Source organism: Dendrobium catenatum, unplaced genomic scaffold, assembly GCF_001605985.2.
Source record: "Dendrobium catenatum unplaced genomic scaffold, ASM160598v2 fragScaff_scaffold_716, whole genome shotgun sequence".
Classification (NCBI taxonomy): Eukaryota; Viridiplantae; Streptophyta; class Magnoliopsida; order Asparagales; family Orchidaceae; genus Dendrobium; species Dendrobium catenatum.
This window is the reverse complement of record NW_021319178.1, coordinates 5,044,342-5,072,131: the sequence shown is the minus strand read 5'-3', so window position 1 is coordinate 5,072,131 and position 27,790 is coordinate 5,044,342. Positions and strand designations below refer to the sequence as shown.

General features: G+C 34.1%; 1 protein-coding gene across 2 annotated transcripts; it reads right to left on the bottom strand.

Annotated features, from left to right (window-relative positions):
* Positions 1–1,368: 1,368 nt before the first annotated feature.
* LOC110099484 (elongation factor Ts, mitochondrial) lies at positions 1,369–27,181 on the bottom strand. Of its 2 annotated transcripts, none has more exons than XM_028696036.1 (9): positions 26,785–27,181; positions 18,847–19,154; positions 18,593–18,765; positions 17,608–17,697; positions 13,232–13,406; positions 5,626–5,810; positions 3,636–3,761; positions 2,162–2,250; positions 1,369–1,600 (listed from the first exon to the last, which is right to left on the bottom strand). In XM_028696036.1, the coding sequence occupies exons 2-9, from the start codon at positions 19,130–19,132 to the stop codon at positions 1,582–1,584; spliced, it is 1,143 nt and encodes a 380-aa protein (XP_028551869.1). In that variant the 5' UTR covers positions 19,133–19,154; positions 26,785–27,181; the 3' UTR covers positions 1,369–1,581. The 2 variants fall into 2 exon arrangements, with proteins under 2 accessions (XP_028551869.1, XP_020682308.2); XM_020826649.2 differs by having other exon boundaries at positions 18,847–19,151.
* Positions 27,182–27,790: the final 609 nt, after the last annotated feature.

The following is a 27,790-nucleotide window of genomic DNA, read 5'->3' as shown; positions in this document are numbered from 1 at the left end:
TCCGAACGTGTCCAGAGGCCAATCCGAACGATCTACATCACTCAAGATATAGTACATTACATGACGTGGTGCCATCGAATTGGCCTTTGGACGTGTTCGGATACCGCACAAAACAATCTCTCCGATTTTTTACACAAATCAGGCTTGAATAGGCCTACTAGTGAGTGTGGTAGTGAATTAGGTTCAATTTGGATGGAACTTAAATTGTGTTGAGCTTAAATTAAATCAACTAGTTCAAGATGATATATAAATATATGTGCATACATGAAAGATAAAACATCATGAGAGTTAATTTAGCCCTAAGATATATGAAAGTGGCTACTCTCAATATGATATTTTACCACAAAATTTAGATGTTAGATCCTCATGAAGTATATTTTATAATGGTCCTTGCACAAAGAAATCCCAATATCTCATTTCAAAGAACCCAATGCAAGTCAGAGATTTAGCAATAAGAAGAGGCCATCAAAATATTTTATAAAATTTTAGTATTATTTTCAACCCTATTATTTAATATTAATATTAAGAATCAGTTCTTGTGGCAAGAGTATATATTATCCCTAATTACCTTAACGGACCAAGAATTCTACCATAAAATCCTTACTAAAAATGTCCAAGGAAAAAATCGAAAAGCACAGTAAGAATCTTTTATAAATAAAAATGTGTATTTGATAGTGCAGATGCCTATCTGAGGTTTCAAATCAAAAAAAAATATTTATTTTTATATAAAAATAATTCAATATTAAGATTCTTGCTACTTTTTAAAATAAATTTTTAATATAAAATTTTTTATTTTTATACTAAAAAAATTATTTTAAGAAGCAATAAGAAAACAATCTAAAATGAAATTTAAGATTTTATTTAGAATGATTTTTTTACTACTAATTTTTTAGAGAGAAAAGAAGCTTAAAAGTTTAAGAATCAACTTAATAAGAAGCCATCCGATCCTCTTCTAGGATCTTATATGATTTTCTGGCCTGTGGTAGCATAAATTTGGCTGCAAGAAAATAATGGCAATATATTTTAATTTAAATTTGATGATTTTTTTTTTCATTTGAAATGAAAATAATATGAGAAGAAATTTTTTATGGAAGCTAATTTTTATATTTATTTTAAATTATCACAGTATATAAATAACCAATCAATTTTACTAAGATAATCTTAACATAAACTTATAAATTTTAAAACCCCACATAATCAAATTTGTTCGGCCATTTTAACCTAATTTTATTTAAAACATAAATTTTAATTCTTTATTTATATATTATATTTATTTTAAAATAAATTCAATTCTTTTAAAATTCATCTTAACTAAATTTTGGCTTTTGCCAGCACTAGCAACCATCAATTATCAAACCCACCACCACCTTCCCCTAAATAATCTTTCTTATTATCTCAATGGTGTGAACAATTTTCTACACAAAAGTTTCAGAAAGAAATATAATAAACAATTTTAAAGTTATAATAAATATTTGAAAAAAAATTAAAAACAAACAGCCTCTTACAATTAGATAGCACAGTAATTTTTTCCTCATTAAATAAAACTAAAGGTAATTATCCATTAGAAGCAGCAATTTAAAGTTAATCAGAAGCTTCAATCCTGCAAAGCATTCAAAAGGGAAGAATCTGTCAGAAGTTAAAATGCCTACTTATGACAAAATTGACAAAAAATCTTTAAATTTTGTGACCGTTCATGCAGTGGCAAAGATGCCTTTGCAATAAGAATTTGTTGTGACCGCAAATGCGGTATCAAAGTTGGCAGTCTTGTATTGAGGATCATATTCCTCAAGTTAAGGAGAAATTATTCTGTGTGGACGCCAAACACAATTTACTGTTCTGAGATCAATTAGAATGTGCTACGTCAGCAGTGCCGAGCAGAGTACCGAGCGGTACTGAGCCGCGGTGCCGAGTAGTACCGAGCCGGGTACCAAACAGGGGGCGACGTGGCTCATTTTGGTTGGGCTATGGATGGCGTTCGGCATCCACACAAAATAATTTCACCTTAACTTGATGACTATGGTCCTCAGAGTGGTTCATATGTGGGAGAAAAAAATGAAAATTTAACAAAGAGCGCAAAAACAGAACTTTCTAACATAGATGTCATCTGTTAACTCATGGCTACAAGTAAAAGTTGAACAATTGGCTAAAACAAAATAATTACCTTTGAATCCCCTCACCAACTTCAATTCTCGTAAAACTGCCAATCTTCACTGAAGATCCAACTTCTTTTGACAAGTCATCGAGCAAAGACTGCAGGAAGATTTAAAATATGAAAAAGATGCTCTTACTGCACAAGTCCTAAAGAAAGTTACCTAACAGAGACTCTACCAAATCACAATAAGCCACATTTCAAATGCTCTTTATTTATGCTGCTTTGTCATGTCGTGCAACACATATTCCACAACAGCCATCATCATACTATTTCAAAAACAACAAAGAGGAAAGAAAAAGGCACACAGCACTGACCATTTTTGAAAAAAAAAAAAAAAACTGTTTGATGTGGTGCCACTACATATACTGAAAAGATCATTTATAATACAAGCAATAAGACTGCCACCAGCAAATACTAAGATTTCGTTTGGTACGGCTTTTTTCTTGTTTTTTAAAACAACTTTTTAGTAAAAAATTTTCTTGAATTTGAATTTTTTTTTACTAGAAAGCCATTTTAAAAAGCAGTAGGCTTCGTTTGGGCGACTTTCTTGTTGCTTCTTAAAGCAGTTTTTTAGTATAAAAAAATTAATTTTTGTTCTAAAAACTTGCTTTAAGAAGTAACAAAAAAAGCCGTTCCAAACGAAGCCTAAGTATCTAGAATGTGGTAAACTCCAAAAACTTATTTCCCACTCATCAACCATACTACTGTCTTAGACAAAAGCCAGGCAATCCTGTTTGGCTTATCTCAACGAATGATATACATTCGGTCAAACCCTTCTAATCTTTCATAATTCCACCGGATCTTATTCTTGGAGATCTATTGTTCCGATTAAAACTTGGGTGCTTGGCTGGATTATCCATATGACTAAATTCCTGGCAATAATTTCTCTACTTGGCAAAGGTATTATCCAATCAGCCGCATGTAATATGTGCAGGAAAATTTTGGAAGATGCTTTACATGTATTTTTCACTTGCCAAACTATTTCTAATATATGGAAACTTTATATAACGTTTTTTTTTATATTTTTACTCATGTCGACATCATTAGTTCATTTTTTTTCTTTTGGGGGAATGGATTTGGTCAAGAAAGATTTTAGAAAGTTCTATGATATTTTTTTTCTTCTCTTCCATTAGGATCATTTGTAGTCAAAGTAATGCTATGTGTTTTTCCAACATGAAAAAGGAGAAAGCCCTTTCATTTCGCCTATTTTTTGGAGAAATTATGGAAGAGATCAACTTAACATCTAGACCTATTCAGCTTTTCTCTAGAATTATTTGAATGTTGTGTCTTCTTTTTCTTCAGCTTTTGGCATTATTTTCTCTAATCTTATTATTTTAAAACTGCTATTTCTGTTCTATATTAATGAGAAAATTTTGCCCAGGTTTTCAAAAAAAAAGTGGACTCGTGAAAATTATAACACTTAAAAACAATAAATGGTATGAGATAATTGAAATGCCTGGTGTAAAGATAACTTCTTTCATACCTTAATGTTAATACCATCATTCATAACGAACTTTTGCTCCAACAAAACTACCTCTTCAAAGTATTTCCTGAGACGACCTTCCACCATCTTTTCCATAGCAATTTGAGATTTTCCAGAGCTTTCAGCCTGAAACCGATTTTTAAAAAAAAAAGTTGAGGCATGATAAGTTGCGCTTGGATCACAAAAGAAAGAAAAGCTTTAATAACAAGAACAAGCACAAAGATAAACAAATAAACTGAACTGAATAATTACTATATCTAGGATAATATATAATGAATCAAACACAATCTACAGATCTAACAAGGGGTTTGAAAAAGGGAAAAACTAAGAAAAACACTGAGATGCCAAGTTAAAGTCATACTTGACCCAAAATCATGTCCAAACCATTTTTGAGTGCCTAAATATTAAAGCTCAAGAAAAAAAAATGGATAAAATACATCTAGAACCTCAGGCTCGGGTCAGGTAATGCTCAGTCTTCTACTTGAAGAAATTCGGCAATAGCTTTCATAAGTTTGTGTTCAACTTAATTAAGGCCAATTAATCTTATAAAAGACAGTTAAATTTTGAAATGTACACGAGGCTTATTTAAGCATTTCAAAAGGGTAAATGATGTAGGATGTCACATCATCAAGGATTTTTAACGCAAATAACATGTGATGTTGGAAAAAAAGGAAGAAACGTGCAAAAAATTATATAAAACATGCTATCAAGCACCGCAAAAAGTTTATAAACAATAGCAACTATATTTCTAAAAAAGCAGGTCGTATAACTGAAACACTTGAAAGAGCATTGAGATGAAAAGTGACGCAAGCTCTTCACCGCTTCAGAGTACACCTTGCTGCGTCCAATTAATTTAGGCAATGAAATAATCCTCATTCACTGATCTTATAAAGTGTGTTATATTACAAAAAATAAAATAAAATAAAATAACAAAAAAATGTGTTATATTATGCTTTTTCACAATAACATTTTTTTTCAACTTATAATCGTTACACAATGAGGACCAAGGGAGGAAAGCTGCATCACTTTGTCACCTATGAATGCATATAGCTCCATATTTCATGGATTTGGAAACCTTAATCTTATCACATTTTTTTAGGTCAGCAGTCCACAGTCAAGCTCTAAACAAAATATTCAGGGTGTAACCAATCATTTGAACTAACAATTTCCAAGCGAACTCGAACATAAAAAATAGTAAATAGAATAGCAAGCAACTGGAAGTTATCAACTTTTCTAGCCATTACCAATGCTAGGAAGCTTTGTGGCCCACCATAAACATTGCACGGATAACAAAATGCATCCTTATTGTTAGCAAACAGTACAAATCTCAATAGATAAAAAAGGAGATCAATCTCATCATATCATGGGCCTCAACCTATTTCTATAACTTATCGCGTGAACTAGTTTGAATTTGTTGCTTGAGCATAAATCTATGAGTCTGCCACCCATGTCAATGAATCATCCAGGTGGAATTTGATCAGTTAATGCAAGTTATCTCAGTTTATGATCATACTATTCATTACAATTCAATTGGATCACTTTCCTCATTTTGAAAAAGAATTTAATGCCCACGTCTAATGCCACATAAAATTAGTTTTATAATTTTTACAGGCCGAGGTGTGATAATTTTCAAATTGAAGATCTTATTAAAAAAAATGCAATTGAAGAGCGTTTAGAACTCTATGATCAAGAGGAACACACACATCTGAGATATACAATCTCAATATATCTTCATTTAACAAGTCTACAGATATCCTAAAAGTATAAGGTACAGATATCCTAAAAGTATAAGGCACAGAAACTAGTTATATGGATAGGAAAACTTAAAACATTTAGCTCAGTATATTTCATAAGAACCTTAATAACGAAATAAATTAACTAATTTCAATACTTCTTAACAGCATCAGAGAAACTGCACTACATGTAAATACTATTGCTTTAATATAGATCAGAAAACGAAAAAACTCCGGTCATCAGGTTGATGAATTACCTGAGATTTAAGAATGTCTCGTTCACTTTCTATTGCTTCAGAAGAAACATGTTCCCTTGATAAGAACAATGGCTTTGCTGCCACAATGTGCATCGCTAATGAGGAGCCAACCTTTCTAAGAGACTCTAATGAAGCATTGCTATCTTCCGCTTCAATAGTAAGCATTCCCGCAATACGGCCCAAACCTTAAAAAGTAAAGTGAGAAGCATGTATTAAAATCCAAAGGAAAAAAAGACAGATTTTTTTAAGATTTCTTTTTAAACTAGGGTGCAAACGAGTCGAGTCGAGCTCGGGCTGTTCGAGCTAGACTCGTGTCAAACATCGAGCTCGACTCGCAATACTGTAACGAGCCATCGAGCTGCTCGTCGAGCCGCTCATTTGGTTTTCCCGCCCGTCTTTTTGTTTTCCCGTTTAGTTTTACCAATGCTAATAAACAGCTACCGCTTTGGGAGAATAAAAAGCTACTGCAACAGCATAATGCTTCTTATTATATTATTTATGAGGAAAAAAAGCTGACAACATTTATTAGCATTTATTAGCATAGGTATTTGAGAGAAGACTTTTGAATTTTTATATGAAGCTGCTGTTTTGGGAGAAAAAATGCTATCATCAAACTTAATTTTTTTAACTTAATTTATTACTTATAAATATAATAAAAAAATTAGCTCAAAATACCATTTTCGAGCCGGCTCACAAGTCGAGCCTCAACAAGCTCAGCTCGCAAGCCATTAAACGAGTCGAGTTTGAGCTAGCTCGCGAGCCGGCCGACTCACTTACACCCCTATTTTAAACCAGCTGGGGAAAAACTCCCTTAGTTGTTTAAAAGATTCAAAATGCAGATAAAGTCGTTAAGCAGATCTAAAGCATAAATATAAACCACTGTTGTTAGGATAATTATAATTTGAATGGAATCAACATTCCTTCCAGGGATCACCACAAAATGCCAGATGCACTTGACCATCCATAATTGCAATGGAAGTTAAAAAAATATTCTATTAAAAAAAAGGTCCATCATCATTTCAATTGCATATCTAACACAAGTCCATTTGAGCATGCCTTTCACACTCGATGCCAAAGTGGATACATTCATGGTTGTATCCTCAAAGAATCATCACCCATTTGCTTGGTATAAAAGAACAAGTGATGCAGGACTAAGCAAAATAAGTCATGCAAATAGAGATTTAAGATAAGAGAACATCAAAGACAGCAACATAAACTTCATAAACATTAAGAACAATAAGAAGATTTGAACTATTAAATCATGTGATAGTAAAAAACTAACAAGCAAAGGCTAAATAATAACAAAAGTGAATCAGTTTAGACTAGCTTATATGGGTTGACAAAAGTCCAACATTTAATTAAGGGACTAGTCACTAGAGTTTCTGTTTGCTCAAATTTAAGTAGAACTTTGCGGATTAATCAACACATATGAGATGACGCTACTATAAATGAAATGAGAAGACCAATACTTAGTTAGATGAAGACAAAGGGAGGGTTTGATACTTAGCTCATGAATGGGAGGAATGAAGTCCTTGATGAAGTGATGGCTAGTTCCTCCTTGGCTTACCCTTGAAACCCTTGCTCTTTATTGAATCAATGTCCTTGTTGCATTAGTAGAAGCTAAGTTTCCTTGGAGAGGTAAAATAGCGAGGAGAGAAAAGAAAGTTTCAGCTATATGAAGATTTGGAAGTGGAGAGCTCACGGTTTTGAGGTTTGGAAGGGTGAACTAGGCTGGCTGTATGGGGAAGAGGAGGGGTGAGATGATTTGACTGATTTTAATAGCTTGGAAAGAGAGAATTCAGTTTAAGAAGTAAAGAGGTGAGGGTTGGTTACTTGGGGAAGAGAAAGGGCTAATGTGGTTTGCTTGGGAAGGGAATAAGTTGGCTTGGGAAAGGGAAAAGTTAGCTTGTGAGGTGAAGAGGTGGGGCTGGTTGCTTGGGGAAGAGAGAGGGCTGATGTGGCTTACTTGGGAAGGGAAGTAGTTGGCTTAGGAAAGGAAAAAGTCAAGTTCGGAGGTGAAGAGGTGGAGCTGGTTGCTTGGGAAGAGAGAGGGCCGATGTGGCTTGCTTGGCAAGATAAAAAATAAAAGTGGTTACGGATCTCCAAAGGTCACAATTAATTGAGATAAATGCTCAATTAATGTAAATTAATTACAGAATTTGGAAAGCCCAAGGGTAAAGGCGTTGGGTAGAAGGTGGAGGTGGATGAGAGCAAGGGAGGGAGGTGGTTGCTGGTTGAGGGCAGCAATTTGTTGTAGCTAGGGGGCTATTTGGGTAGCTAGGGAAGGAGAAAAAAGAGTTAGAGAGGGAAAATGATACCAACCAAGAGCTCACACGCTATTGGGTATTTCTTTGACTTTCTCTAGAGGACTTCACACCCATAAATTTATATCAAAATATTCATCATCCATAAAAGAGAATAATGGGCCATACATATAGGCACCAAAAATATGAAAGGACAAAAGATAAGAAGGCCCTTGGCCAAACAACACAAAAGCTCCCTCAAGTGAGGGTAAAACTAAAATAAAATAAATAATACCCCATAAATCTCATACAACACATGAAAACTAAAAATATAAAGACTCAATCAATGCCGTAGATCTCCGGCCTCTACGGTGATAAACTCTCCAAGCTCTGATGTCCACATCAACAAGTTGACTGTTAAAGAAGTAACAATACAACTAACTGCTTAAGCATATACATTATCCTTAGATGTGTCACTATTGCAAAGAAAAAATTAACTAATATCCTGATGGTGGCTAGGAAAATTAATAGTATGACCAAAACTAACAATATAATTGACAATCATTTTTTTCAAAGGGAAGCGTTTAGCACCAAAACTAATAACTGAATATCTCATAAAATAAATTTCATGGTTGTGTGTTTCCCAATCATCCAGGCCAATGGTTAAACTTAAATGAGAATTGTCATGAAAGAATTTTCAACTATTACCATCATATATAATCTTAGTTGATATGTGATGAGAATCAGATCTCATTTTGAGCCGTTCAACACTCCCAAAGAAAGGAGAAGAGAGAAATAGATAGAAGAAGGGGAACTCTCATTTTTTTCCATATCATCAACCTCCCCAAATGGGATATATACATAGAATACAATACTATCTTAAACTAATGGATGTGAAACAACATGAGTTACTTAAGAAATTAAAGAGAGCAAATTAACAAAATAATCCCAAAATAAAGTTATTACTTATAATAAAGATTGATCCTCGGAGTTCCTAGTCTTTAACTTGCTTAGGCCAAGAAGAGCAAAGTCGATTAACCAAACAATTCAAGAAAACGCAAAGAGTAATTGTAAAGCTACGACGATAAACAAGAATCCACGATTTAATAATGACAACTTTCACCTTTGGAGCCCATACGCTCAAAAGTCTAGGCTTTAGCGGAAGAAGAGTCTCCACATTAGAATCGAGATCACTCCGAGGAAGAAGGAACCTAGGATCGTCGTTCTTGGATAGGTGGCCAGAGTGGTGGAGGATGATCGTCGTTCAATGATGATCCAACATCCCTTTGACCTTTGCTCGTCGATCACGTCCACTAAGATGTAATGAATACGGTCGATGTATTCTTCAACGGTGTCGTCGAAATCAAAGCCCACGTCAAAGAATAGCAATTGGAGAATGTCGACTTGATTTTGATCGTCATGCACAAATCCAAAGTTCCATTCGGGTTCCGCCATGCATCCTCGCCGGGAGTTGAGGGAGTACCAAAGAAGAAGAAGGGAGGGAGGAGGTGGAGGCTTGGAGTGGAAAGGTCCGGCCGGCGTGAGGTCTAGAGGGTAGTCGGCTATGGTGGGGGCAAAGAGGCAAATGCAGGAAATCTGAAATAAAATTCAGATTTTAGTGGTTTAGGAGAGGGATTTAATTTGAATTTCAAATTAATCCAAGGAGGGAGGGAGGGAGGGGCAGCAATGGGGAGAAGATTTGGGCTAAATTTGTGGTGCTATTAATGTAATTTGGAAGAGAGAGAAAGCCATTAAGGGGGCTGGCCATGTGGAGAGGGGAGAGGGGCTTAAGAGTTATGTGAGTGGGGACCACAAATTTAATTACATATTTTACAAAAATTTGAAATAAAACTTCAGTTTTACTTAGGGGAGAAAATTTTCAATTATTAGGACAATCAATTTGAATTTCAAATTTGAAATTGGAATCCAATTAAATTGATTGCATAAATTAGGGAGCTAAATTAAGAAGCATTTAATGGCTCATGACAATTTGAATTTTCAAATTCCAAGGAAGGGGCGGCCGGCGGCTAGAGGAAGAGGCAAGGGGCGGGTCATGGCTTGGGGTTGGCCGGCCGGCGGGATGTGGCAGCCAAGTGGCCGGCGGCTTGGGAGGCTTAGGGCTAGGCGGCGGCAAGTGCAAGGGGAGGAAGAAAGGAAATTTTCTAGGGATTCGAGCGGCTACGAATTTACTAACCTCAATTATCTTCAATCTGGATTTCCACACACAACTAACTTGGGCGAATACTAGAACTCACAAAGAGATCTAGTTTCTCCGACGAACTCACTAAGAGATCTCGGAGGAATGTACACACAAAGAGAACAAAGAGCAAAAAATTTCATTTATCAAAAACTACTCATTACAATGCATGAGGCCTCATATAAGTAGGCCAAAATGAAATAAAAATGAAATGACACAAATGCCCTTCCGAGCTACATAAGCGACTCAATGCCCACAGGGGCAAACTAGGAAACAAGAAATACAAGCAACAACAACAACAACAACAACAACATCAAGCCTTTATCCCACTACGTGGGGTTACAAGCATAAAATAAAAATGCAAATAAATCAGAAGTAGAGGCTCTGAATCGTAGCCATCGATATGCGTCTCCGATGGTGGTACACGTGTCGAAATCTAATGTCCTCATCACTAATTAATCTAACTAAGTAATCAATTGTTAACTACTAAAGATCCTCTCAAAATCCCACTTAGATTCACAACACAACTCCCCCTCTCACAAGACTTGCCCCAAAGGTTGAATTTTAAGGTCAATCTAATGGAGGCAGCCATCATCCATTCAACCACAATTTCTCAATCAAATCATTCTTATGCACTAAGCCAAAAAATACGTTACAAAAGAAAATATTGACCGATTGGTACTTGACAAACTCCTCGAGTTCATCCCACGGTAAACATGAAGGTGGAGGATGTCTATGTAGCCACAATTCTTATTGATTAGATTTGTGCACTCATGCACTAGTTGCAATGTCGGCACCATTTGTATATCCAACTCTTCTATAGTTTCTTTAGCAAACAGACTTGTGATGTTGAGTTCCACATTGTGTCAAGTTTGATCTTTGAAAATAGGTTCAATGATCACAAAAGGATGGCAAACCTTTTTAGAATATTTTGCTAGGAAGGAATTCTAAGAGCTCAACTATTTGTTCAAATATATCCAATGCCGGTAACACAATGTTGAACCATCCAGATACATCAATGCAATTATAAAATGCCGCTCAGTGGCCACTGTAATAAGAAAAGATTTGATTAGCCTTAAAAAGCTGTTCTTGTGAACTATTCCAATTGAAACACACTCGTCATTTTTTTCCAAATCAAATTTGTCATTGCACAATGCTCTCGAACAAACATTCAGTAGGGCAGAATTGTAAGTACTACATTTTAAGTTCAATTCTCCTTCATGTAATGATTGGAGTTGACAAGACTTGAATCTCATAAGAGACAAACGAGCAATAAATTTCAAATAGCTCAATATGAATAAATCATTTTCATTTATTATTTTAATGAATGAATATATAACTAAAAAAATCCATAATAATTAGTTTTACATTTACATTAGGCGCTCAATACCTTTTATAAAGAAAATTCATTACAAAATACATCTCTTGAGTTCATACTGATACGGCAACGCACAAAGTTAATACTCGAACCCGATCCTTTCTTAGCAAAGCAGGCAATGTTGATAAGGTTCAAATACAACAACAACAACAACAACATCAAGCCTTTATCCCACTACATGGGGTTGGCTACATGAATCCTTTTTCTCCATTGTGTCCTATTAAAGGTCAAATTCTCATTTAAATCTAATAAAGAAAGGCCATTCCTAATATTTTCTAATCAGGTTTATTTAGGTCTGCCTCTACCTTTCTTAACATAAGTCAAATCTAATACCTCTACTCTCCTAACCGGGTCATTGGAAGGCCGCCGTTTTATGTGACCAAACCATCTAGGGCGACTCTCTCTAATCTTATCTTCTACTGGAGCTACTCCAACCTTTTCACGTATATGCTCATTTCGTATCCTATCTCTAAGGGTAAAGCCACTCATCCACCTGAGCATCCTCATCTCTGCCACACTTAACTTAATATTATGCTTCTCTTTTAATGGCCAACATTCAGCACCATAAAGCATTGCAGGCCTCACTACCATCTTATAGAATTTGCCCTTAAGTTTGAGGGGTACTTTTCTATCACACAACAAGCCCGATGCATTCCTCCACTTCAACCATCCAACTTGAATTCTGCTGATAATATCCCCATCTATTTCACCATCAAACTGAACAATAGATCCAAGATATATAAAACGTGTACTCTTATTAATGACTTGATCACCCAAAGTCACAATCCCCTCACTAGGTCTATTACTACTAAAATTACACTCCATATAACAAAATAAAATATTCAAACACCCCGATGATGGTAACTTTGATTGAAAATATTAACCAGAGGGGACTATATGGTTTTCAAAAAGCTCATTAGTTCCAAAGTTAATCACTTGGGGATTAAATTCTAATAAAATTTAAAATTTCATCATTTATCAAAATCTAAAATTGTTTGAGTGAAATCTACCACCCTAGTAAAATTTAATACTTTCATGCTAATCCTATTATGCAACTCCTATACTAAGTTTTACCACTATATTTATAACAATCAGCGCAGTCAACTGTTCATTATAGGAAGACAACAATTCTAGAGAATAGAGGGAGGAAGAGCGGGCTTTAATCTTAAAATCAATCTTTGTAGTAGAAAACTCATACAGCACCAACGAGGACATTACAAGAAATAGATGGTAGCCTCCCCAATTCCATTCCCAAGTTCGTGAAATAGTCGAAGGTAAAGCTAGCAAATGATCCCGTGCAAAAATATATCAGCTAATCAGCTAGATGTTTTGGCCTTAGGACATTGCACAGTCCCGATGTTATCAGATCTAATCTAGATTTGTTATTAAACGGAATAACCCACACTTGAAAAGCACCATCTTCAAGGGATACTATATTAAAATGTTTAAACAATCCTTTAAAGATTCAAATCTCATAAATATTTACACCAATTAAGGCTCGGGGACACAATATATACACTAAAAAATTCCTCGAAACCAATTATAACCGATAGTTAATTCACTTCATAGATTACAATAGAGTATACTGAAGCAAAAAACTGGCACGTACCGGAAACTTAAAAACAATTTATCCACCTATAACATATTTTTTATAGCCTGGCTAAGATATCAATAGTTACCAATATCAAGAACGTTTCAGCATATAAATTTGTTTGGTTAATATGTAAGATTTTCAAAGACCTATGAACACAATGTCAAAAATTTTACAAGCTTTTAGGAATGAAATACCTGGTTGAGGGCAAGAGTGAAGGTAAGAGCAGACAACCCCATGTGATAAAGTAGATAGTGTAATTCCTCTTCTAAGCTTTACGTTTTCACCAACCATGGAAGCAACTTCTGTTATTGCACTTTGCACTGTAGTTTCGCCCGAAAGTTTTGGATGACTCAAGTCAACATTCATGTTCTACAAAAAAAATGAAGCTTCGATATGTTAAAAAAAAAGTATGTGAATATTCATATAGGAGTTTATTATAAGGATAAATTCCTAATTATATGAGAGCATTTCTCAACCGTTACACTGCACTTTCATACGAAGTCTGCTATGTTCCGAAGTTTGTAATTCATCACAAAGTAACCATTTAACAGCAGCCATGTAGAAAAAAAAAATTCTTTATTCCCTAAACCAAAAACTCTTTAACACCTTCCTTATTTTTTTAAGCCGAATTCTTTTGTTGCATCATGCAACCTTTAGCATGATATTTAACGTTGCCCATGCCAATCATAACAAGAGTTGTACCTCTGGCACCCACTGTAACTCTATAAAAAAAAAATCAAGTATGATTTAAACGTTGATGAATTTGAGAACTATGCAAGAGCCATTGCACCAATGCCCAGGTGCAATGTTAAAAAAGCAAGGGTTTCCACATCATGGACGGATGTGAGAAAAGAAGCTAGTCCATGGAACTAGAAGAACAGATGTGGGAAATGAAGCTAGTCCAAGAAACTAGAATTATGATAGAAACTTGAAATATAGGTTCTCTTACAGACAAATTAATGAAATTAATAGATGTTATGATTCATAGGAAGATTAATATTCTATGTATTCAGGAAACTAAATGGTTTGAAGAGAATGCTAAGGAGATTGATAGTTTAGAATTTAAATTATGGTATCCAAGTAGGAGTCGTACTAAAAATGGTGTATGTGTGATTATAGATAAGAATTTGAAGGATAATATTGTAAAAATTAATAAAATTGGAGATAGAATTATGACTTTAAAGATTGTTGTTGATGCTAAGATTATTAATATTATAAGTGCTTATGCTAGTTAAATGGGTTTGGATATATGCTCAAAATTAAAATTTTGAAATGACTTTGAAGAATTAATACAAATGATACTTTTTGAAGAAAGAATTTTTATTGAAGGTGATTTAAATGAATATGTTGATAGAGTGGCCGAAGATTTAATAACATTCATGATGGTTATAGATTTGAAGCGACTAATGAAGTTGGTAGAATCATATTAGATGTTGCTCAATCTAATTATTTTGTGATTGCTAATACTTTATTTAAGAAAATATATGAGCATCTCAAAATTTATAAGAATGAATATAGTAAAACTAATATTGATTATTTTCTTATAAGAAAAATAAATTATTTAGATTGCAAAAAATATAAAGTTATTCCGAGTGAGAATTTACATACTCAACATCACTTATTAGTTTTGAACTTCAAGATGAAGAGACAGAATATGAAAAATAAAATATAATGTTATCCTAAGATTAGATGGAAGCGTTTAAAGAACACTAACAAAAATATTTTTAAGAGTACGATTCAAAATCTTAAGATTTTGACTATGTATAAGAAAGCTAATATTATGTGGGACAAAATAACTAGTGATATTAAGAATGTTGCAAAAAATATGTTTGGAGTATCAAAAGGATTAAAATGCCCGTAAGGAGTCTAAGAAAGTAATATGCGATGCAAACAATTTAATTTTTAATGATTTATATAATAGATTATATACTATAGAGAACGAAAGATAAATGCATAAGTTAGCCAAGCAAAGAATAAAAGTAAGTATTAGTTCAAGTGAAATGCATTAAGAATGAAGATCAAAGAATATTTTTATTAGAAGAGAATATTCAACAAAAGTGGATGAGATATTTCAACAATTCAATGAAGATTGTGAGAATACAATTGACTTTAGTGGCTTAAGTACCTAAATGAAAATAGATGTTTTTTTTTTATTTTCATATTAGTAAAATCAAAGTTAGAGAGATTTTAAAGAAAATGAAGTATGGAAAAGCTGTTGGACCAGATGATATTTCAATAGAGGTGTAAAAATATTTAAGAGATGAAGGATCTTCTTTGCTTACAAAACTTTTCAATATTATTTTGAATAATTAAAAGATGTCAGATGAGTGGAGGAGTTTGTTGATTCATATTTTTAAGAATAAAGGTGATGCACAAGAGTGTGCGAATTATAGAGAAATTAAATTAATGCCATACTTTAAAACTAAGGGAGAGTTATTGAGCATAGATTACGACATGATACTAATGTTTCTCAAAATAAATTTGGATTCATGCTAGGTAGGTCTATGGAAGCTATAAATTTATTGAGAGATTTTATGGAAAACTATAGAGAGAATAAGGAGGATCTACGTATGATATTTATTGATTTAGAGAAAGCATACAATAAAATTCTAAGAGAAGTGCTATGCATAGTTGTAGAAAAGAAAGGAATTAATAATATTTATATTCAAGTCCTTAAGAATATATATGCAGGAGTTGTTACTCACTTGTGTTCAAACACAAGGTGGTTAGACTAAGTATTTTCATATTTCAGTTGGATTACATCAAAGATCAGCATTAAAACATATATTTATGCTTTAGTCATGGATGTTCTTACTAAACATTTGGAAGAGGATGTACATTGGTATATGCTTTTTGTTGCTGATATTTTTCTTGTTGATAAGACTAGAGAGAATTGAAAGAAAATTTGAATTATGGATGTCAACCTTATAGACTAAAGGTTTTCGTTTGAGTAGATTTAAAACCGAATAAATGGAGTATAATTTTAGTAGTAAAATTTCTAGTGGGGGGATTATGACTTTTTCAATCAAAACATTAATAAGAGTACGCGTTTTAAATATCTCGGATCTTTGTTCAAAGTGATGGTGAAATAGATGAGGATATTATTAGTAGAATTCAAGTTGGATGGCTGAGGTGGAAGACTGCATCTGGCATATTGTGTGATAGAAAAGTGCCCCTTAAACTTAAGGGTCAATTCTATAAGATGGTGGTGAGACCTGCAATGTTTAATGGCGCACAATGTTGGCCATTAAAAGAGAAGCATAAAATTAAGTATTGCATAGACGAGGATGCTCAAGTGGATGAGTGGTTTCACTCTTAAAGACAGAATGTGAACTGAGTATATAAGTGAAAAGGTTGGAGTAGCTCAAGTGGCAGATAAGATTAGAGAGAGCCACCTTAAATGGTTTGGTCATATAAATGTCGGCCTTTCGATGACCCAATTAAGGGAGTAGATGTATTAGATTTGACCTATGTTAAAAAAGGTAGAGGTAGACCTAAAAAGACTTGGTCATAAAATATTAGAAATGGTCTTTTTATTAGATTTAAATGAGAATTTGACTCTTAACAAGACATAATGGAGACAAAGGATTCTTATATCCGACCTCATATAACAGGATAAAGACTTGACATTGTTATTATTGTTGTCGCCATCTAACAAAATAATGCTAGCAAAGTTGGTTTATGAATTACTCGAATGGCAATTATGTTAACATATTCCACTTTTTGAATTTATTATGCTCTGAAAATGCTCTTTATCAGGCGAGGGTGCTAGAACCTCTTGGTGCAGTCACATCTGGTATATACTTCTATATGAGGTTTTAGCAGGAGTTATTGGTTTTTTATGCCCAACAGTTTATGTGGCAGTTCCAAGAACAACAGCTTCAGGACCTTTATGGGTTTCTTATTGCTTTGGTTGCATTTGTTTTGCAGGTTGAACTTATACTGAGAGGCAATTACAGCGGCAATCTTTCCGGGCAGAACTAAAAAATATGTATGCTATTTTGGATCAAATTCCTAGAATATTTTTTGTTAAATCTTTGAGCATGTCTCATCAAAGATGAATTTAAATACAACAACCAGGAGGATATTCTTCTGAAATTTACAAGTACATAGCAGCCACTCGAAGAATTTGCTTAACCATGTTCTCTAACTTAACTGGAAAGTTATGGCTCCCACATAAGCACATAAGACAACTTCAGGAAAAACTTGAATGGATTCCCAATTAGCATTTATGGAATACAAGATGGTATCATGGAATCCACGTATCAAAAAAAATTGCATATAACTAGCCTAGCCTTGATATAAATCAAAAATTTTAATTAAGCTTACCCCCGCCTTAATCAGAAATTCTCTGCAGCTCACGAAGCACAGAAAACAAATTAGCATTTACAACAGAAATCACTGACCATGTTTGAGCAATAATAATAATAGACAAACAAATCAAATAGTCTCAAAGATAAGCCTCAAAATACACTACAGAATAAAAAGAAAGCATGTTATTATGTTGCATTGAGGGCATTGTTTCAGGCAACCTTAAATCATAATTGAAGCATAGACATTTATGGTGCACCTGCATGTATTCAGAACCAAAATGAAAGGCCTCTTGAACCTCTTGTACAGGACCAGCACGTGATAAAGCAGTTCTAGCCACAGCCAAAGCCTGCAAAATATGAACGCAATTATAAAAATTTAAAATGTTTTAACATAAGGAACTGGATCCCAGGAAGCGCTAAAAAACAAATAAGATTTATGCAAAGCATGTAGCCAACGCTTCGTAAGAGGACATTCATTCAGAAACCCCACCCGCTAATTATTTGGACCATCCATTGCTGAAATAACTGTTACAAAAATTTAGAATGGGATTTCTCTAAAATGACCAGATGAAAATATTTGAACCTCTTATAAGCTGCATGCTATTGAGTCGACAACCTATCTCCTCCAATGATGCATCTTGCTAACATGGCACCATGTTTCATTACGAAAGAACATGAGAATAATAATTAAAAAAATTTCCCTTCATTCATCAGCTTATTTATAATCATCATCTTGAAAAGCAAAAAAAACTATACAAAAGAACACAAACTAGCACTCCATTCTATACATGGGAAACAAAATTCAAAAGAAAACTATAAGTAAACAAAAAAACATTCCATTGAGAAAACTATCAATCTATTGATATTAAATGACCAAAAGCGACAAAAACAGTTTTTTTGAGTTAACCATATCATTCATATGCTATTTGACTGATTGAGGTAAAAAGGGTCATAAGCACTAATAGTTAAATCGAAACGCCAACATGAGAAGAACATATTTTCCCAATCATGCATTCTTAAAAAGGAAAATGGGATTTTGAAAAAAAAAATTCTCTAGTAAACCTTGGTAAAATATTATATTTACCATAACGAAAAGCTTAAAAAAATGCTAATCCAAACATTTCTTAATGCAGAAAGGAGTATAATCAAGGAAGTTTAGAAAAATCAGACAGTATAAGGAATTTGAATATGAACAAAAATAAATAAATAAAAATCATTGAACAGAATGGAAGGGAAACCAACCAAATGTTGAAATACATCATTCCTAGCAACGAAGTCTGTCTCACAATTAAGCTCGATAATGACAGCTCTATTATCAGAATGTGCCGCTGCAAGCAAACCCTCAGCTGCAGTCCTAGATGATTTTTTTGAAGCGAGAACCACTCCTTTTTTTCGTAGGTCCTTTTGTGCAGCATCTGGATTAAACCATAATCGAGTAAAAATCAAACGTAGTAAACTTTCATGCTAAAAATGACAACTATTAAATAAACACCTACCAATATCCCATTTGCAATCAACAAGAGCAGATTTCACATGTTTAATTGGAGCGCTTGTCCTCTCCCTCAGCTGTTTAATAAGATTCAACTGCTCTGAAGCAGAAACTTCTAAAGAATACCATCTAATAGTGGATGAGTTCAAAGAAAAAGGAATGGGAAAATCTCTCTCTCGAACCAGTCTATTTCCCCTACACGCCCATGTAGCATAACCTTGTCTAATGTTCCCAAGAATATTTGTTTCCACGAGGAATTTAATTGAACTTTTGGCACTCCAATAACCAGCCATATTGATAATAACAAATTCCCTGCTGAGAAAAGCCAGAATGTATATATATATATATATCAAGGTTTAAAAAGGCGATATCGAGAATCAAGACATTATATCATAGCGAGGCAAGGCATAAGCCTCAAAACAGAAAAATTGAAGTATTAAAAAAATTATAATGACTTATAAAATGGCAAAATATTAAGTAAATTATGAACATAATGACTTTAATGGCTTGTTTGAAGATAAATGTTACTGGAACACAAGATTCAAAATAAACACTCACAAAAATCACTCTTTTCTCCATCAACCCAATTTTAGCCCAGCAAGTAATGCCTCCATACAATTCAATCATATATATTTAAAAAAAAAAAGATATATGGAGGCAATTCAATCATATAAATTTAAAAAAAGTGAAAGCTATATCAAATACGATTCAAATGAAAAATATCTATTCATGGTGAAATTCATTCAAAAATGTTTCATTGCAATTAAAGAGCCCTCACAGCTAAAAATTGTGTATTTTTAAAGAAGAAAACTATGGAAAATACAATTTATACCTCGGTGCTTAAAAACTATGAAAACGAATTATCTGTGGTGACTAACTAATTACTTCGGGCTTAACCTAAACTAGAAAAAACAATAGAGTAAGATGAAATTGTTAAACTTTAACAAATATAAATTAAGCTGATCTAACTTCAACATAAATCTCTTGTGTAAGAAATGCACGTCTTAAATTTCATAATTGCTTCTCCCGAAGTTGTCGAAGCCTACACGAGCTCGAAAGGGTAGATGGATCATTACATTGTCACAAAGAACTCATCTTGACACGAAGCGAGGCCGAAGCATATGAGGCTTAAGCAGTGCACACCAAGCCAAGAGAGTGTTTCCCTTGTTGCCAGCTGAAGGAGGGGGGCGAATATTGGAACAAATGTTTCGAACCGACGAAACCCTAAATCTAATAAGCACTCTCGACTCTTCCGAACTAAAAAAATAAAATAAAATTGATTGAGGCAGTGCCTCAAATTGCCTCTAAGAGTTACGCCTCAATGAAGAAAATCATAAGCCTCGTTCAAACCACTTAGGCTTAAGCCTCAAGGCGTCCAAGTTGGGCCTCGTATCAAGGCGCACCCGAGACGTAAGCCTCAAACGTCGTTTTTAACCATGATATATATATAACAGCCTACATTTTAACAAGCAAAAGAAAAATCCGCTTCACTAATAGAATGGGATCAGGTAGCAATAGCCAAAACCAAAAAGATCCAGGGATATTACAAACATTATCTGATGGAGGAAACGATTCAAAGAGTAGAGATGAACGGAGATGTACAGAAGAATCTTAACGGTGCACAGCTCAAAAAAGCATCTATAAACCTTGGATCAAATCAAAAGGAAAAGAAGAAAGAGAATAAAAAAAGGAGAGCCACAAAAGAAGTGACTTCATATTAGTTCAATGATCAAAAGTTCACATACATAAATTGAAAACAGTGAAATCTCAAGCTACAATAAAAAAAATTAGGAGAAGATCTTCGCATATTATTGCCAATCAGATAAACTTGCAAAAAAGTTTATCTAGATAGCCATTGCCTGGTTTGATGTTATTTCAGAGAGTACAGAACATTAGGTATGATTACCTCCTTGCAGTTAACCTGTTATCAAAATATTAGGGGATTTACTTTCATACCATACAATTTTTATGTATTTACATATCTAACACTTAAACTTTGATATTAACTAAAATAACATTTTAGCATCTAAATTGCATCAAAAAATGTGCATGAAAAAGTTATTTCACTATAGAAAAGTTCATATTAATAGCATTTTTTATGTGATTTAAAGATTTTGGTGTCATAAATAATTATTAAAGTTTAAGTATTAGACATGTAAATATATAAGAATTTAGTGGTATGCATTTAAATCCCCCAAAATAATTATGGTTCTTTGGAGGGATTCAAAAAGAACCTCAAAAATGATTCAAATCATGCAAGGATAACATGTATTAAGTTCACAGCTACCTTGGTGGAGAGATATTTGCAATGATTGATAAAAACTGTTAAAGTAAATGAATTTAAGATGACCCATCATTGCACTTTGTTTCAAAACTTTGTTAAAAGAATTGTCATTTGATTTTAAAAATGAAATTTAAAAGTAATTTATACTAGCATATTTTCTGGTAATTAAAAATTATGTTCTGGTATTTATTATATGCAAAAAATTGTTTCATGCACTATTTGTCAGTTGGTTCAAGCAAGTTTCTTGTGATTGATTGGCAAGCAAACCCCAAAGAATGAGTCCAAGTTCATCTTCAAGTGCACTTTGATATGTTCTCTAAGGATTTATGTGGGTAAATCCACCCAAAACGTTCTTTTGGCCAATTTAAAATCACAACTCCTAAATTCAAATTGTATTGCTTTTAGGTATTTTAAAATAATTTAGTGAATCTCATATATGGCATTATTCTCCTTCTTTGTCTTTTAACCATTGTATTGAAATCGAACCCCACCCCTTCCCCTTCCTCTTTATGCTACCATGATTCTCAACTCCACGCAAGACATGTTCCTCCGCTGCCTCTATCAATCATGGGGTCATAAATATTATCTTTCTCCGTTCTCAACGATATGCCACATATTTTGGGATTCTACCCCTTGCACGCTATGAATTCTCCTCTTATTTGTTGTGTCGTGCTCCCGGCTATCATATGATAAACATCTCTCTAGCTTCTTTGACCATCTTTTTATGATCATTTCTCTTACTATTCTCTTACTTCCATATTCACTGATGTCAATCTATTTGATATTTATGATCATTAATACCTAGATGCATCATTCATATTATTATTTTACATGATAATGAATAGTGTGCAAAATGTATATTTTCTCAATGATGCTGAATGTAATATTGAAGAGGACATTGGTGTTAGTGGTGATGGCAATGCCTAGTGTGTGCGATCTAAATAATTATAAATCAATAGTTCATATGTTATGTGATTATTTTGAAGATTATACTTTTTTTGGTATGTTTCATAGACAGTGCAATGTTGATATCGAGAAAACCAAGTTGAATGAATAAAGCTAATGTCAGTGTGTTGTTAAGGATTAAGTATACTTTATGAAATATTAAAAAGTAATTATAATTAAATCAATCTTAATTTTTCTTTAGTCAATCCTTAAAATTTTTATGTAATACATGTGATATTATAAATTTTTTTTTCTTTTCCTCTTTTTTTCAATAATTGGTCAACTTTGAATATAAGAAAAGGAGAGAGGGTTTATATTATGATCACAGGCTTATGTCTAATGTTCTGCCTCTTGGGAATCAAACTTGTTGTAGCTCAAGCACTTGTCGATGCTGCTACAATTTAGAAGCTAAAGAAAAAAAATACACGTATCCTAAAAGTCGCAAACATTTGCCCAATATGTATCATTGAAGAAACTCAAAAGAATAAAAAGATAATAAAAATTGGCCCTAACAATAGCTGGATAAAAAAAAGCATACGTTTAGCCATAGGTCATAAACCAGTAAAGCCAATCAGTCACAAAACAGCCAAAAACTTAGAACTAAATCATGTAGTTCCATTGAGAATAATACTAAACTAAGAAAAACCTAATCAAATCACACTAGATAGATGGAACAGCAGCAGTAAAAACAAATTACACAAGCGAAACAAGCCCAACCCAGGAGCCAAATGGATATAACTTTGATTGGAGAGACTAAGTGGTGAATGGCTAAATTGCATCCTACATCACAAAAAAACGACCAACTGCAACAGTTGTCAGAATCCAGTAAAACATCGGGCAAGAATCTAGGGCATCCAAAGGAAAATTGGGACACCAACCACAGTAAAAAACATGTCAAACAAGGTTCAGCAGAAAATATGAAGAGACCAAAACACCAAACAAAATCTATAATGGCATTCAAAATAAAAAATCACAACTCGACTCAAAACCCAATCATGTGGCACAAATGCAAAACAATAATGCAAGGGCTAAATGAACTAGGATGTCTTATGGAGACAAAATAACTTCACTGATGATTCAACAAAGACACACAACAATAAGTTATAAAAGTGCTTAATCTAGATAATTACTGGTGTTAATTTGGATAAAAATGAAGTTGAGTTTGCATACTTAGCAATAGTAGTTGTTAACCTAAATAATTCTTCCTAATCTTATAATTGTAAAGAGAAAACATAATAAGCATGGGACTATTCGTAGAGAAGTTAACAATAACAAAGGTGGAATGGAGGATAACTTGAATTCGACCTCCACAAACAATTCTTCATCATGTTGATCTTCTTCCTTGCTTGGAAGTCCTATGAAGGATTGTGCATTGACACTAAACGGGCCTTTTATTTGAGAGAGGGAAGACCACTAAGAAAGCACAAGTCATTTGCACTCAAAGAAAGTAATATTTTATTCATAGATAAATCAAGATAAAAAACATGGGAAGTAAAAGATTTTATATAAAAGTGAGAAGAGAACTCAAGCGGCTCCAAGGAGAGATTAGGAAACACCCAAAGATGAGGAATGGCCATGGGATTTATGAATGTTTCAAAAGTCTTCTAGCATATCCAAGGGTAGGAAACTTAAGAATGTGTGTTCAAGGCCTATTCATGGGTTAGAGAATTAATTAAGAGAGAAGGAAAAGGGGATGGGCCAGCCATGCCTGGTAGGAGAGAGAAAATGGTGGTGTCAAGGTGATGTTACAATCAATGATGATGTGAAAGTGTGTGCTCTAAAAATCCTCACCCATATCTATCACATTTGAGTGATTCAGGTTGACTATTCAAAAGTAATATTGGATATCAGATAACACACAACCTAAAAATTTCACACATATATAACTTTATAATATGATTTAAGATTTCTGATAAATGCAAGCTCCTACAATTAATTATCCCTCTCAATCGTAAGAGATACTTGGATTAATGATAGCTTAAAGGCTCTACAATGCTTTGTTTTAAAAGCGACAATTTAGACAAAGTCAAATAATATACCACTATTAGTGCATGGAAAGGGAATGATAACAACTAAATCAAATTATAGTTCTGCCATCCTAGATTGTCATGAATCTTAGTCTATTTAGTTAGCAAAGATGGTCGAGCCCACTTGATTGAAGGATCTTTGTCAATAATCACGAGAAGCAGTGCCCAAGGAAAACTTAGCAATTGAGGAACATATGGGTTTGGGGCCGTAATTGTAATATAATTGTGTCATTGCAATCAAATCAATCACTAGTTCAAGGGCACACGCCACATAACCATTGATATTTCATAATCATATCAAGTGGCATAGCATGTGAATGTCATAATCATAAGCACTTGGCATGGCATTGGGAATATCATATGGCATAGAATTTTTCTAGCATATGATTATAACAATTAGCATAGCTTATGAAATCATGTTTAGTATTAAGTCATAACAATGATCCGCATTGATAACAAAAGCAAAGAATGTAGAGTGGCATTTGTCATGACATTGACATTAAAATTATGAATCGTGAACTCATCATAAAAATCTTCATAACCTTCAATAGCATGAACATGAATTGATGTATAGCATATGATAATATTTTTTAAGGTGATTAGCTATTGCATCCATCATAATAGCATTGCTTAAGCCTTATGTATCAAGATGATATTTCAATATCGATAATCTTTTCCAAATATATAACATCACTAGAGTGATGAAAAGGAAAACAATCATAACGTGGGTACTAGCACCATGAATGTAATGAAAGCCCAGTAAAGAGAATTGCTTCTCTATACACCTCCTCGATGTAAGTAAAAGAACTATTGAGTAGTTTTCCTTGAGGTAGGTTATGTTTGTTTTAATCATATTTTCAATGATGTTAGACACGTCTTTATTTAGGCATGAGTCTTGCACCCCTTATGGTTAATTGTCCCTCTCTCATAAAAGAACACTCTCAATCAAGGAGATTGCTTAGTCATGAATTTTACGTTTACATTTAATGTTTAGGTTTTAATTTAATTCACAAGGAATGATTAGGGAAATGGAGATAGAGATAACTAATATCACATAATTTTATCAAGCCGAGTATACAAGTGGACCAAGTGTATCAATGTCAAAAGGCAATAAACTGTAATGTCTAGCAACTCTAATTAGGAACCACAGGTTGCATCCACATAGGTATCTTTAACAATTTAGGGCTTTGTTGGTTTCAAGTCAGCCCTATTAATTGGGTTGGGTTTTACCATCCTAGTATTTGGCACCTATATGTGAGGCTTACTGCTCAGCTATTGGAATCGGATCAACGGTGGGTCTTATAACCTTGCCTTATAAACATGGCAATCCAATAATGATATTAGTTATAGATACTTACAAGAATTTATTTCTTTAAGCATTTAAATTGAATGCCCTATTTAAATTTGAATACCATTTTGACAAATTTACTTAGTCAAATTTTAAACAGCAAAACACTGCACGTCAACGAGTATCAAATGAGTATTTATTGCATTCAAATGTATTCATTGACATTCATCACACACAAGTTAAATTTCATCTTCTTCTTTGTTTAAAATTTAGATGCAAGTTTGGTTTTCATGTTTTATTGTGGTCATTAAAATTGCTCCTAATAATTTAATTTGTAGGTCTTGTTTTGGGATCATCTACATTTTTCATATTGTCAGAGGAATTATGCAATGTTGATGAAGCTTGATTTATTATCGATGATCAGAATGAAGCCATAAGCATGCAAATGACATCAAGGTCACTCAGAAATCGCATCTGCAACTGCCAACACGTGAGAAAATTACTTGTAATTATACCAAATCTTAACAAAGGGAAGAGAGACTTCATGCTAGATCAAATATCAACTGAAAAGAGGAGGCCTTCAAAACCAGATCAAATATGAGATCTACAACTTAGTCGAACAAAATATCAATGTCTCTTCAATGATCACATGCATTCTTGCAAGCTTTTTACGATTATTTGTTCTGATTTATTTTCTTTTTAACATTATTGTATCAATGGTAACTAGAACGATAATAACATACAACTCCCCAGCAATGGGTAGCTGGATATATCAGCTGCACAAACAAGCTAAACTCACTCAAGGAACCGCTGTGACATTCATTCAAAATATAAGAACAGTCCAGAATCATTGCCAAACTTTTTATCATACATAAATGCTGGCAAAAAAAGCAACCACTCAGTGTATGTGAACCAAAGATCAACAAAAGAACAAGTAACCTCAAGTTGAACCAAATATCAAAGGCAGAGGTGTGATCTTCTAAACATGGTTGAACCAAAGATCAATGATGTGAGGACTCGATCAAAGATCTAATGCTCTACAGCAGTACATATGCATTATTTTGATCATGCAAATTCACTAGCGGCCAAGAAATTACTCTCATTATTTGGACCAAAGACCAACGAATAGAGGAGGACTTTGTGCCACACCAAAGATCAATAGCAAAATGTCTACAATTTAACCATACCAAATATCAACAGCTCTTTAGCCATTCCTCGGCATAATCTTATTCACGCACACTTATTACAGGGAAAACATTCACTTCTATTATCCGAACCAACTATCAACAGCTGAGCGTCTTCAATTCAAACATATCAATTACCAAATATCAACAAATCTTCAGTTATTCTTGTGTATTTTCAAGCGGGTGAATTACTATGAGATAGAAAACTGAATTATACCTGTACTCGTCCGAAGAAGTCGCCGGATTCTTGGCGGCAAGGCAATGTTCCTTCTGGCTCAGGCTTGCTGGACTCTCGAAGCAGTCGAAAAAGGTCGCCGAAATGAAGGAAGTAGAACTTGAGGTTGGGTAGAAGTCGCTAGACTTGGCCTGTGTGGTCGAGGGCGTCCGGCGCAGGGTTCTGGGATGGAACCGATGGTCTGTGATCGGGAAATGGGAGACCGAGACGCGCGCGTGGAAGAGAATAGGAGTTGCCGGCGCTGGAAGAATAAGGGGAGGCGCGGCTGCGGTTTGCTGGATTGTAGAGCGCGTGCGAAGGGATTCAGGGAATAAGGGTTGCAGCTGTGCGCTCACGAGCGAGGAAGAAAGGTAAGCGCGAACAATATGAATTAGTGTTCAATTAGGACCAAATTGGGTAAGGATTATTTTATGAAATAATCTGGGTGTCAATTTTTGGAAAAATTGACATCACGATATGAATCCCATCTGAAAAGTTTCGTGTTATGATCATTCCTAATTCAAAACTTGACGGGTTCGGGTTAAACTAGCAACCCGAAAATAACCTGAAAATGATCCAAAATTGACACGAAAACTCCTATTTGACTCGGAAACTCCAGATTGACCCGTTTTTAACCCGATTTTGACATGAAAATCGAAGATTGACCCAATTTTTGACCCAAAAATAATAATTTTAGGTCAACTTCGGGTCATTCGTGTCCGGTCGATTGACCTGAACCCGAATCGGGCTGGGTTTGGGTCCGGAAACCTAACCCGTTTTTAAAAATGGGTCGGGTTCGGGTTGACCCGAATAGTGTCGATTAAGTTCCAGATTCGACCCGAACCCTACCCGTTGACCCAAATTGACACCCCTAGTTCAATATATATGGCTTCAATTCTTGTTTTAGATTGGTTAAATTATCACATAGTTTATGACGACTTGGCTATGATAGTTCGGTTTGTTTGCTTGTGAATAGATGATGTTGATAGAGCCTTTTAAGCTATTGATT

What these genes read in the sequence shown, in the direction of transcription:
- LOC110099484 (XM_028696036.1), bottom strand. Translation starts at nt 19,132, where the DNA reads ATGGCTGGTTATTGGAGTGCCAAAAGTTCAATTAAATTCCTCGTGGAA. An exon ending in TGATTGCAAATGGGATATTG is followed by an intron (nt 18,766 to 18,846) that starts GTAGGTGTTTAT and finishes GGTTTAATCCAG; the next exon opens with ATGCTGCACAAAAGGACCTA. An exon ending in ATGATGGTATTAACATTAAG is followed by an intron (nt 2,251 to 3,635) that starts GTATGAAAGAAG and finishes ATCTTCCTGCAG; the next exon opens with TCTTTGCTCGATGACTTGTC.